Raw genomic sequence first — 12,102 nt, forward strand, 5'->3', positions numbered from 1 at the left:
CATGCCAAGAGCTCAAAACGTGGCAGCGAAATATATTTAAGTGGTGCCACATGGCCCTTGCTTATGAGGAGCTGCGAGTTGCAGCCGCCATTCTTTGAGCGCACCCGTACGTAGATGCAGGTACCATACGCTCTGGGACTTGCGTCGTAGAACACGTGTAGTTCGATTGAAATCGTCGCATTAGCTGCTAGCAGGAATACGTAACGGTCAACAGAATAGGGATTTATGCTGTCCAATTCAGTGCGCCAACTGTTCCAGCTTGCTTGCTCTTATGGTGGGAGGGCATCGTCCCGTGCGCATTTCTTCTTCCACAAGTCTTGAAACAGTAGCTTTGCCCTGAGCGAAAATGGAGCTAGATACCCCAACGGATCATACAATCTTGCTAACGTCTGGAGCACAACGCGCTTGAATGAAGGTTTGTTCACAGTGAAGTCAGACGCTTCGCGCACCATGAGGATTAGTCGCCTTCGCGTTTCCAAGGTATACCAAGGACCTTGATTAGGGTGCTCTCTCCGACTTCGTCTTCAAAAGCAATCTTGTCTCTAAGGAAGATTTTACGCAAGGTATGTGCATTGGAAGCCCACTTGCGCAATTCCATGCTTGCTTCCGAGAATATCTTGCACACTTCATTGTACACCATGGCAGCTTCGTCCACACTTGGAAGTGCCACTATAAGGCCATCGACGTAAAAAGCCTTCTCCAGTAACGCTACAGTCTCCGGATATAGTTCTCGACAAAATGCTAGGTGATGTCGAATGGTTGCTGCGAGCAAAAATGGGCGAGACGAGGCTCCGAACAGGACCCACGTCATTCTCCACGTCACCACAGATGGAGATGGATCATTCTCTGTGGGGAACTGATCAATCCAGAGGAATTTCAGCACGTCGCGGTCTTCTGGGCGAATAATCATCTGCAAGTATGCTTTTTTGACATCCGCGATGAGGACCACTGGGTGACATAGAAAGGTGAGCAGAAGTTGCACAATGTCTACTCCCAGCCTCGTACCTTTGAACAAGAAATCATTTAGGCACGGGTGGCCAGGCGCGTGCGAGGAAGCGTCAAACACCACCCGAAGTTTTGTCGTAACCGCCTCTCTTCGTATGACGGCATGATGAGGCATATAATACACATTTTCTCTTGGTAGTGGCTCTTCTTCAACTCGCTCTGCGTGCTCCTCGTTAAAGTACGCCTTGATGGCCCTGTCATACTGCTTCAGGAATTCGGGCTGTGGTTTGAACCTATTTCATTGTGCTTGCAGCCGGCGCCGCTCCGCCAACCATCGATTGTCACTGCCGGCAGGTATTCCTGAGTTTTTTTAACATCACCGGCACCTGGTAGCGCCCGTTTAGCTTGATAACTCCCTCTTCAAATGCCTCGAGTTCTGGTGGATTTTTGCTCTTTTCCTCAGCAGGCGTCTTGATCTTTATGACTTCGAGACGCTACATCGCAGAAAGATCACCATCTGCCACTCACAATCACTCAAATTTTCCTAAATGTTTCACTATTCATTTACATCACCTAATATTGTACCATTCTTAATGTAATCAATGATGTTCTCATTAATTAGCTTCCCTTGAAGATGATGCCTAAAAATACTTAGTGCATAAAGTTTGTTCTATTTTTCGTAATACTATATCCAAAATACTTTGACCATGTTAATATTGCCGCGACAGGTTGGCCACGTTCAAGTAGCCCGCCGCAATCATCGTGGCACCAGCAACAGCAAGACCCCGCGGGCATGCGACACGCTTTCGTGCACTTGGCCTACGAGGAAGAGGAAGTTAGTTGGATCTGTGCCTCTCGACTACTCGGACTCGACGACCATTGTCATTAGACTCGTGGGCCCAAGTTCGCCCTAATAAAGACGCATGTTTTTTAGCCTGTCTGTCTCAGCATCGCTACAATATATTAGGCCTTATAAGTGTACGTGAAGGTGTAGTTATTGTCTTCATTTAGTGTAATTAGTTATACACTGTGGTAAGGTCAAATAGCTACATTTGTGTACGGTCATATAAGTGTATGAAACATGTGGCAAATAGCTCACTTTGTTTTCTATGGTGTCATTATGTTTTCATTCATACAGGATGGAGACCTAAAGGGAAATTCTTGAACACTACTGGTACACATAAAGAACCCATTTTTTGTGCAATCCACATAAATTCGCAATCAGTGTTGACCACCAAAGCATTTTATGTATTACGATTATTTGCATACGATTTCTTGCCTCTTTCATGTGGTATACATAGGCAAAAGTAATCGTATGCTTTGGCAGCAACCTTTTGTCATTGCCTGCTGCGGTAGTCGATTTGCAGACATTCTGTGTGATACGGTTTTCATTGCCTTTCTGTATTTCCTGTGGATTCGTGGTGTCCTTGTCTTCAGCATCCCGTGAGCAGTACCATTCTCTCGTGTCCGTACAAAGGCGGACTACATCCTGCCGACAGTGCGCATATGTGACCAAGCACAGAGCAAGCATGAAAAGGCACATTTGCAGGCACACGGGCGAGCACCCCTTCCCGTGCTACTTGTGTCCAGCAGCATTTCTTTATCCCACTCACCTCACAAACCACATTTGTAGGCACACAGGAGAGCGTCCCTTCACCTGTGACTAATGCAGTGCATCATACGCATCGAAAGAACTTCTTGTGGCACACATGCGCACCCACACAGAAGAGCGCCCCAATATCCGTCACAGCTGCAGTGCATCATTCTCTCGAAGAGCGAGTCTCGGGAAACACATGCGCAACCACACAGGGCAGCGTCCTTTTTCCTGTGACCACTGCAGTGCATCGTCCTCACGGAATCAGGACCTCGTGCTGCACATGTCTCGTTATCATGAAACCAACATGCCGTAAAAAGTGAATAGTCAACAGGCCTTCTTGAAAGAGAAAGAGGTGTGCAGAGTAGGGAGAGTTTGTAGACTATGGAGGTTACAATGAAAAAGTAGATTTACATTTGCGAAGTAACTTAGTTTGGCTGCTCGCTAGGTAGAATGTCGTAAATTACTGATATGAAAGGAGAGTCCTAGAAGGGGATGCAAGGGGATGCAAGGGGAGGTCATTTTCAAACATGTACATCCACACAATCGTGAGTGACTTCAGGGTTAATACTTGCTCCATCAGAAACAAATTGGCAAGTAGCCGTAGGCAATTGGGAATAAAATTGTGTACATTCCTAAGTGGATAAAAAAAAATACTCCCGTTTGAAGGGGATCAAAGCCATGATTTTCCAATTATGTGCCATATGTTTGAAATAAGGCGGTATTTATTTTACGTCCGGCATAATTTGTTTTCCTTGATGTCGGATGATTGCATCTCTATTGAAAGGTTCAATTAATGATTTTATTTGTAAACTCACTCCGACATTTGTCTAGTGAACTATTGAAATGTCTGGTAGCTTGAATGAACCCAAAGGCAAGTTATATATATATATATATTTAAAAAGGGTTTATTGGCGACTGTTGCGACGGTGGTCCTACGATGAAACACGATCGGGAAAGAGCAACGGTCAAGCAGATGCCGGCGATGATCAGCACGAGCCGAGCGAGCGAAGCCCAGGACCCAGTACCCAAGTGGAGGCGATGTTGCTTGCCAATGATGCGTTTTCTTCATCACAATTTTCCCCCGCCGAAAAAGAGCCATCCTGGCGACCTAAGAGTCTGGAGGCAGAGGGCTATAATATGGCTTAAGGCGGGCGACGTGGACGATGCCACGTCCACGCCGGCGCATTTCGTCAGATGGGGAAAGTGGCTCAATGAGAAACTTCACCAGTGAGGTTTGCTCCAAAACGCGGTAAGGACCCTCGTACTTCGGGACTAGTTTTGAGGAAAGGCCGGGGGTTTGGTAAGGAACAGCCAGCCATACAAATGATCCCGGGGAATAGCTGTGGCTTCATGAAGAGCCGGCGTTGTTTTCTTTCTGGCGCTGCTGTTCTTGTGACGTAAAGGTGCGTGCAAGTTCCCGGCACTCTTCCGCTTTTTGGGCAGCTTCGGACACAGATGGGCATTCGGATGCGTCAGGACGGTATGGAAGGAGAGTGTCGATGGTGTGGAATGGTTCGCGTTCATAAAGGAGAAAGAAAGGTGAAAATCCAGTGGTGGACTGTGCCGCGGTGTTGTATGCGAACGTGATGAATGGAAGAATGCGATCCCAGTTATTATGATCAGATGTCACATACATCGCGAGCATATCGCCGAGTGTACGGTTAAATCTCTCCGTGAGTCCGTTAGTCTGCGGATGGTATGCCGTGGTCTTGCGATGAACAACATGGCATTCAGAAAGCAGAGCCGTGACGACTTCTGATAGAAAGGCTCGTCCTCGGTCACTTAGTAGTTCTCGAGGAGCACCATGTCGTAGTATGAATCGATGGAGGACGAAGGACGCTACGTCCCGCGCAGTGGCACTTGGAAGGGCGGCGGTCTCAGCGTAGCGTGTTAAATAATCCACAGCGACTATGATCCACCGATTTTCATCTGATGTTGTTGGTAGAGGGCCATAGAGATCAATTCCAATCCGATCGTAAGGTTTGGCAGGGCATGGAAGCGGTTGAAGTGCACCGGACGAGTGAAAAGGCGGCGATTTGCGGCGTTGACAGTCAGGGCAGCCCATAACGAATTTCCGAACAAAATTATACATTCCGCGCCAGTAGAAGCGACGGCGAATGCGTTCGTAAGTTTTGAAAACTCCAGCATGGCCACATTGGGGATCGTCGTGAAAGGTGGTGCATATTTGTGATCGCAAGCTGCGGGGGACAACCAAGAGCCACTTACGACCTTCAGGGGCGTAGTTGCGTCGGTGTATGAGCCGATCACGAATGGCGAAATTAGCAGCTTGACGTCGGAGAGATTGTGATACCGCAGTGGTTGACGATCCAGAGAGACAGTCAAAAAGGGAAGCGATCCATGGGTCCTTGTGTTGTTCACTGGCAAACAAGTCGAGGTCGAGAGATGCGACGGAGTTGGTACCAGTGGTTCCGCAGGCCGAGTCGGGATGTAAAGGCGAACGGGACAGGGCGTCGGCGTCAGAATGCTTGCGTCCACTGCGATAGATCACGCGAACGTCGTACTCCTGGATTTGCAGTGCCCACCGAGCTAGGCGGCCAGAAGGATCCTTCAATGTGGCGAGCCAACAAAGTGCATGGTGGTCCGTTACCAGGTCGAATGGGCGACCGTACAAATAAGGGCGGAACTTGCGAAGCGCCCACACTAGCGCCAAGCACTCTTTTTCAGTGACGCTGTAATTGGCCTCAGCTTTAGTGAGCGTGCGACTCGCATAAGCGACGACGTATTCGGAGTAGCCCGGCTTGCGCTGGGCGAGGACAGCGCCAAGACCAACCCCGCCAGCGTCTGTGTGAACTTCCGTTGCAGCTGTTGGGTCGAAATGCCGTAGAATGGGAGGAGATGTTAGCAGACTACGGAGCGTGGCGAACGCGACGTTGCAGTCAGGAGACCAGGATGAAATGTCTGCGTCACCGCGTAGGAGGTTGGTCAGTGGTAACATGATCGACGCAAAATTTCGAACGAAGCTCCGGAAGTACGAGCATAGTCCGATGAAACTGCGTAATTCTTTCAGTGTAGCAGGTTTCGGGAACTCGGCGACTGCTCGAAGTTCTGCAGGGTCGGGTAGAACACCATGCTTGGACACGATGTGCCCTAAGATGGACAGCTCTCGCGCAGCGAAGCGGCGCTTTTTGAGGTTCAGTTGGAGCCCAGCGTTGGTTAAACACGTCAGAACCAGGGGCGGCGCCAGGATGTTTTTACTGGGGGGGCAACCACGAAAAGTGAGTTCCTCCGGGGGGGGGGGGGGGGCAAGCTAGCTCTGCTCCTACTAGGTTTTCAATATATGCTTCCGGGCACTTGGGTGGGCATAGGGGGGGGGGGGGGCAGGCGAGAATTTTGGGGGGGCTCCAGCCCACCCTTGCCCCCCCCCCCTGGCGCCGCCCCTGGTCAGAACCAGTTGGAGCCGAAGCAGGTGTGTATGAAAATCGGGAGAGAAAACGACAATGTCGTCGCAGTAGCATAGACACACAGACCACTTCAGTCCACGCAGCCTGTTGTCCATGAGTCGTTCAAACGTGGCAGGGGCATTACAAAGCCCAAAAGGCATTACGTTAAATTCATACAGGCCATCTGGTGTAATGAACGCAGTTTTCTGGCGATCAGCTTCTGCCATAGGGACCTGCCAGTATCCAGATCGTAAGTCTAAGGAGGAGAAGAATTCGGCTCCTTGGAGGCTGTCAAGGGCGTCGTCAATGCGCGGTAATGGATAGACGTCTTTCCGCGTCACCTTGTTTAATCGCCGGTAGTCGACGCAAAATCGAATTGATCCATCCTTCTTTCGAACTAGAACGACAGGAGATGCCCAAGGACTGTGCGATGGTTGAATAACGCGTCGACGTAGCATCTCTTTGACCTGGTCGTTGATGACGTGACGTTCTGCAGCAGAGGCACGGTACGGTCTTTGACGCAATGGCTGGTGCGAACCGGTGTCAATGTAGTGGTGCACTGCCGAAGTACGACCCAATTGCGGCTGAGAAACGTCGAATGTATTCGCGAAGTGCTGGAGGAGATTAAGAAGCTCGACGGTTCTTGAGCAGTTAAGGTGTCGGCGATGGAACTCGAGAAGGTGTCACTCGACGAGCATTCCAGTGGGGAAAGGGCATGAAGTTCGGTAGAGGCGCTACTGCACGATTCGTCTGGCATGTTAAGGAATAAAGAAGAATCGAGGTAATCCACTCGACCGAGACATTCGCCGGCAAGTAGCGTAAGCGGGGCAGAAAGGGGGTTGCGGACGAAAATATTGCTTCGGCTAGCAGTGACGTCAAGTGTAGCGAAAGGCAAAGAAACGGCTCTGCGGCTCATGAAAATGTCGGAAGGTGTAAACATTACCGTAGCATCGTTATAGTCAACGCAGCAAACCGGGACAACGGCAAGAGAGGCTGGCGGAATTTCAGTGTCCTCACGCACGACAAGTTTTGGCGACCGCTCAAGGGTTTCGTGCAAAGGTTCGTCACACAGGTGCGAAAATTGAACTTCAGCGCGTGCGCAGTCGATGATGGCATGATGATTTGACAGAAAGTCCCACCCGAGGATAACGTCATGCGAGCACACCGAAAGGACGATGAACTCGACAACGTACATAGAGCCTTGGATGAATATGCGGGCCCTACAGGTGCCGAGAGGTCGAACTGGTTGTGCGCTAGCTGTACAAAGCGATAGTCCAGAGAGCGGCGTAGTCACTTTGCGTAGGGAGCGGCAGAGCTGGGCGGCTATAACAGAAACGGCAGCACCTGTGTCGACGAGGGCAAAGGTAGAAACACCATCGACAGATATGGCGACGACGTTAGCTGGTGAAGTGCGAGGACTTGAGCATTTCGACGACGGCGCAGTTCTTGCCTCTGGAACTGCGGCGTTCAGTTTTCCCGGTTGGAGGAAGCGGGTCTAGGACGCATTGGGGACAGTGATCGCCTGCGAGGAGATGGGGAGCGGGGAGAGTGAGTCTGAGGTGAGGACTGGGGTGACCGAGACTCAGGAAGGTTAGTGTATCCATACTGCGATGAGGGATAGGGAGCAGGTATGTGCATGGACTGTGGGTCATACGGTAACGGCCGAGTAGCGTCGTGGAGTGGTTGGAAGCGACGGCGACAATATCGTGCCACGTGTCCTGGAGTACCGCAGGCGTAGCAGATCGGTCGATTGTCAGGAGTGCGCCAGGAATTGCTGACTCGTGGTGCGGTTACGGGCTGCATAGCTGGCGCATGGGCAACAGGCATGGCCACAGGCTGCTGGTGGGCAGCGACGGGAACAGCCTGAGCTACCTCTTCGGCAATAACGTCGCGGAGTGGTGAGGGCAGACGAGAGGACGGTGGCTGCTGCGTGAAGGGAATCAACGACAGTTGCCGAGCTACTTCTTCACGCACGAAGTCTTTAATCTCTTGCAGGGTTGGTGAGTGGTCGGGAACGGAAGTGAGACTGGAGAGCGAGTCGGCGTGTGAGGAAAATGGCCGAGTCAGGGCGCGCTGCTTGCTCAACTCGTCGAAACTTTGACACAAAGTGACAAGTTCCGCGACGGTGGCAGGATTACGGGCCAGGAGCAGCTGATATGCGCCGTCATTTATCCCTTTGAGGATGTGTTGAATCTTCTCCGACTCGGGCATGGTGGTGTTCACACGGTTGCAAAGACCAATAATGTCTTCAATGTAGCTTGTGAAAAATTTCGTTGGCTTTTGTGCGCGAGTCCGCAAGCGTTGTTCGGCTCTGGACTTGCGGACAGCGGGTCGGCCAAAAACGTCAGCAAACAACGTTTTGAAGATGGACCACGTCGTAATGTCGTTTTCGTGGTTGTTATACCACATTTCGGCCACGTCAGTGAGGTAAAAGATGACGTTAGTCAATTTGTCCGCGTCATCCCACTTGTTGCTTGCGCTCACCAGTTCGTAGTTAGCGAACCAGTCTTCCACGTCGGTCTCATCAGCTCCGCTAAAGACCTTGGGCTCTCGCAAACGAAGAACGCCGGGGTTGCTGGGGGATGGAGTGGAAGAGCCAGGTTGCGCGTTGTTGGTAGCCATGATGGGAGGTAGCGTTCGGTTGCGCAGCTCCAGGTTTAGGCGACGGCGAATGGCAGCACCCAGGTTCAGGCGACGGGGAATGTCAGCACCCTCCACCAATTGAAAAAGGGTTTATTGGCAACTGTTGCGACGGTGGTCCTACGATGAAACACGATCGGGAAAGAGCAACGGTCAAGCAGATGCCGGCGATGATCAGCACGAGCCGAGCGAGCGAAGCCTAGGACCCAGTACCCAAGTGGAGGCGATGTTGCTTGCCAACGATGCGTTTTCTTCTTCACAATATATATATATATATATATATATATATATATATATATATATATATATATATATATATATATATATATATATATATATATATATATATATATATATATATATATATATATATATATATATATATATATATATATATATATATATATATAAACAACCCCAGGTGGTTTAAATTTCCGGAGCCCTCCACTACGGCGTCTCTCATAATCATATAGTGGTTTTGGGACGTTAAACCCCACATATCAATCAATCAATCAGCGTCCCTCCGCCACGAAAAGAGGCAGACGCGCAGTGCTGTCTGGGTAACGTAGTGGGTGTGAAATGCAGCATGTCGCATTTCGTGCCGGTTGGCATCGGGCCGCGCCAACGGACGCTGGTCGCTTCGGTCGCGCCTGGCCGGCAGACTTTCTCACGTTTTGCTAACGTATAGCGTCGCTGTGCTCAGCGTGAGCGCGTCACGTTACGTTGGAGTATATTGGGCCCTTCATGACGCACTCGCGGCCATTTCGCTAGCTCCATATACCAAATTTGTTGTTACGTGACGTCAATGGATGACGAAGGTATACGACTGGTGCAAACATGGTAATCATAACACGCGTGTTATGTAAGACCATGACAGTATACCACATTCATAGAGTGCTCGCGGCCGTTTAGTTTGGTTCACATATACTAAATTTGACACCACGTGACGTGCATTGATGACGAAGATAAACGACTCATCCGAACATAATAACCATGGCACGGAAGTTGTGTACGGCATAATTTACCTCCACCTCGTAACGTTGTTGTGATTTTAAAGTGACATATCAACCCTCCTTACATGTGCTACGCATATCGTAGACTCCCACTCTACGTGGGATCTTCCCATTTTTTTTTTACTTTTCAAGGCCAGTAATTTATTGTTCATCAGTTTGCAAGAAAAGTACAATTAGTCAGTTTAGAGATAATATCTGTTACTTCTTAGTTATTTTTTTTTAACTACAAATGCTCACGAAATAAAAAAAATTGCCAAATTCACTCGTTCCACATTGTGCATGATGAACCACGATGGACCAACGTTTCGCGTACAATGGACCATAGGATTTGCTAAAATGTGCTGTATTTGGGATTACATGTTTTTCAAATGTGCTGGCTTTGGGATTACACTTTTTTTTTTTTACAGCGAAAGCTATTATGAGATCACAACTCGGGTCACGCGCAGTGTCCCGCTGGCGCCGCCGCCGGTGTTCATAACCACATCGTGCGAAATTAGAAAAAACAAAAACCTAGCACCAATGACACAGCGGGGCTCGAACCCGGGTCCGCAGGGTGCCAGCCCAGTATTCCACCTCTAGCTACGCCGGTGCTTCTGACTTGTTGGCAAACTTGCCTTAGGCAGGCTTGATGTCATAAAAGTAATCATGTTAATAAGACTTTATAAAGCGTTTTAAAACAGCGAAAGAACAACCAGTCATTACACAATGTGAATAGCATAGCGAGTGGACCATCGAATGCTCCAACTCATTGCAAAAGCTTGTTCTTGTTCCCCTATTAACTGTGGCGCATACCCACTTCAGTCATACTTCTTCATAATCCTCAGCCACTGCATGAACAATTGGCACAAAATCTCTTGCAATTGTTTAGTGTATAACTCGCTTCTCAGAATAATGACGAGAAATAGCATAAAGAGTGCCAACCAACTACCCAAAAAATTATTATAACGCCCTAATTGGTATCAAGCAAGTGTGCTTGCAGTATAGTTGCCCAATGATTGTTTTGAAAAGTCTCTGAAAGGCTGCTCTTTTAGCTTTCGCTGTGACTGTGCTGCGCCTTCCGCGCAGGCCTGGCATTTTTTTTATCACGAAAGCGATAACCGCTGCGACTGCTTGTCGCTGTCATGAACCGCTGCGAGGGAAGCATATCGTTCGTGCATAGAACACTGGGGAGCACCAGCTTTATGACGCGCATAGATTTGCCAGTGGATTTGTCGCGCATTTTTTCATTTTTTTTTTTCAAGATAGCGGATATTCTTACAAGCAAGCGTTTTTTTTTTTTTTCAAGGACAAAGTGTGGTTTAGCGACAGCTATTTTTCCACAGTAGAGATGAAAGATGGGCGGCTGCCTGAATATAGGCTACATTTACGTTTTACAGCCTTTTGTTTAATACGAGTGCAGCAATTCTAGGCGTGCATGAAAACTTCTGACTTGACTCTGTTGCCGCCAGTGCCTTGGCAGCTTCTAAAGCTGTGTCCAATCAGTTTGGCAGCTTCGAACATTGCCCGTGCCTTCCCAACAATCTGCACCCTCTGCCAGTTCAATTTCTGTGAAACCTGCAGTCAAGATTGAAGCCAATACCACATCGAGAGTTTCGACAGCCTGCATTGCCCATCCTGCTTGAAAACCTGCTGCGATGAACATTTGATCCACAGATAGGATAACCGCTGGTCATTAAGAGTAACTAACTGGATTCCTAGAGAAGGAAAGCGGGTTAGGGGGAGACAGAAGGTTAGGTGGGCAGGTGTAATTAAGAAATTTGCGGGTATAAATTGGCAGCAGCAAGCACAGGACCGGGTTAACTGGCGGAGCATGGGAGAGGCCTTTGTCCTGCAGTGGACGTAGCCAAGCTGATGATGATGATGATGATGATGATGATGATGATGCCAATCAGCGGTTGCCTCATGCGGTCACTTTTATGATTGCATCTTTGAGTTTTGGCAACGTTGTAGCACTCAGATTTTGCGTTGTACTTGGGGAGTACGTTGGTGGGTAGTCTAAGGGGCTATAAAATATTTTTCTCCTTAATGTGCATGATGAAAATCTTTCACGCCAGCTTTGTACGGGGACTATGTTAAAGATACACTTCAAAGGAACAGTGAGTTGGTTCTGATGGACAAACTGCAACTTGGTTCAGTTGGACAAACATGTAGTCGCCGCTGAATGCACTTTTGAACTCTTGCGGAAGCTCTACTTCAAGTGGGTCTCTATGTTCCAGACAACCTGACGCACGTGCGAAGGATAGTCTTGAAGCGAAGCGAGCATGCTCCTCCTACAGCACAGCTTTGGCCCAGAGAGAGGGAAAGGGAACAGTTTGGGTTTTTCGTGCTGAGTGACGTCATCTTGCACCCAACGATACAATAGATGGAGAAGAAAACGAACCTAGCTTTTGCCTCAGAATCGTCTTAGCAGAGTGCAATGGGCATTAACCCTTTAGCATCGATGCACTGTTGTACGTTGGGGAATCTGTCTTCCATGTCTTCCGGTAACTAAATAGGTGTGTTTAGA

General features: G+C 48.9%; 1 protein-coding gene across 2 annotated transcripts in view; it reads left to right on the top strand.

Moving 5' to 3' along the window:
* LOC142771777 (uncharacterized) overlaps positions 1-12,102 on the top strand; it is a 57,061-nt gene that overhangs the window by 43,230 nt on the left and 1,729 nt on the right. Inside the window, exon 4 of one of the 2 annotated variants that reach the window (XM_075873638.1) lies at positions 1,674-3,428. The exons of the other annotated variant lie outside the window; for it this stretch is intronic. Within the exon in view, the coding sequence (XP_075729753.1) occupies positions 1,674-1,834 (161 nt within the window). The 3' untranslated portion in view covers positions 1,835-3,428. Of the gene's footprint in view, positions 1-1,673; positions 3,429-12,102 lie in introns of those variants that run through there. 2 annotated transcript variants of the gene reach the window in all.

This window comes from Rhipicephalus microplus, chromosome 9 (genome assembly GCF_043290135.1).
Source record: "Rhipicephalus microplus isolate Deutch F79 chromosome 9, USDA_Rmic, whole genome shotgun sequence".
Lineage (NCBI taxonomy): Eukaryota > Metazoa > Arthropoda > Arachnida > Ixodida > Ixodidae > Rhipicephalus > Rhipicephalus microplus.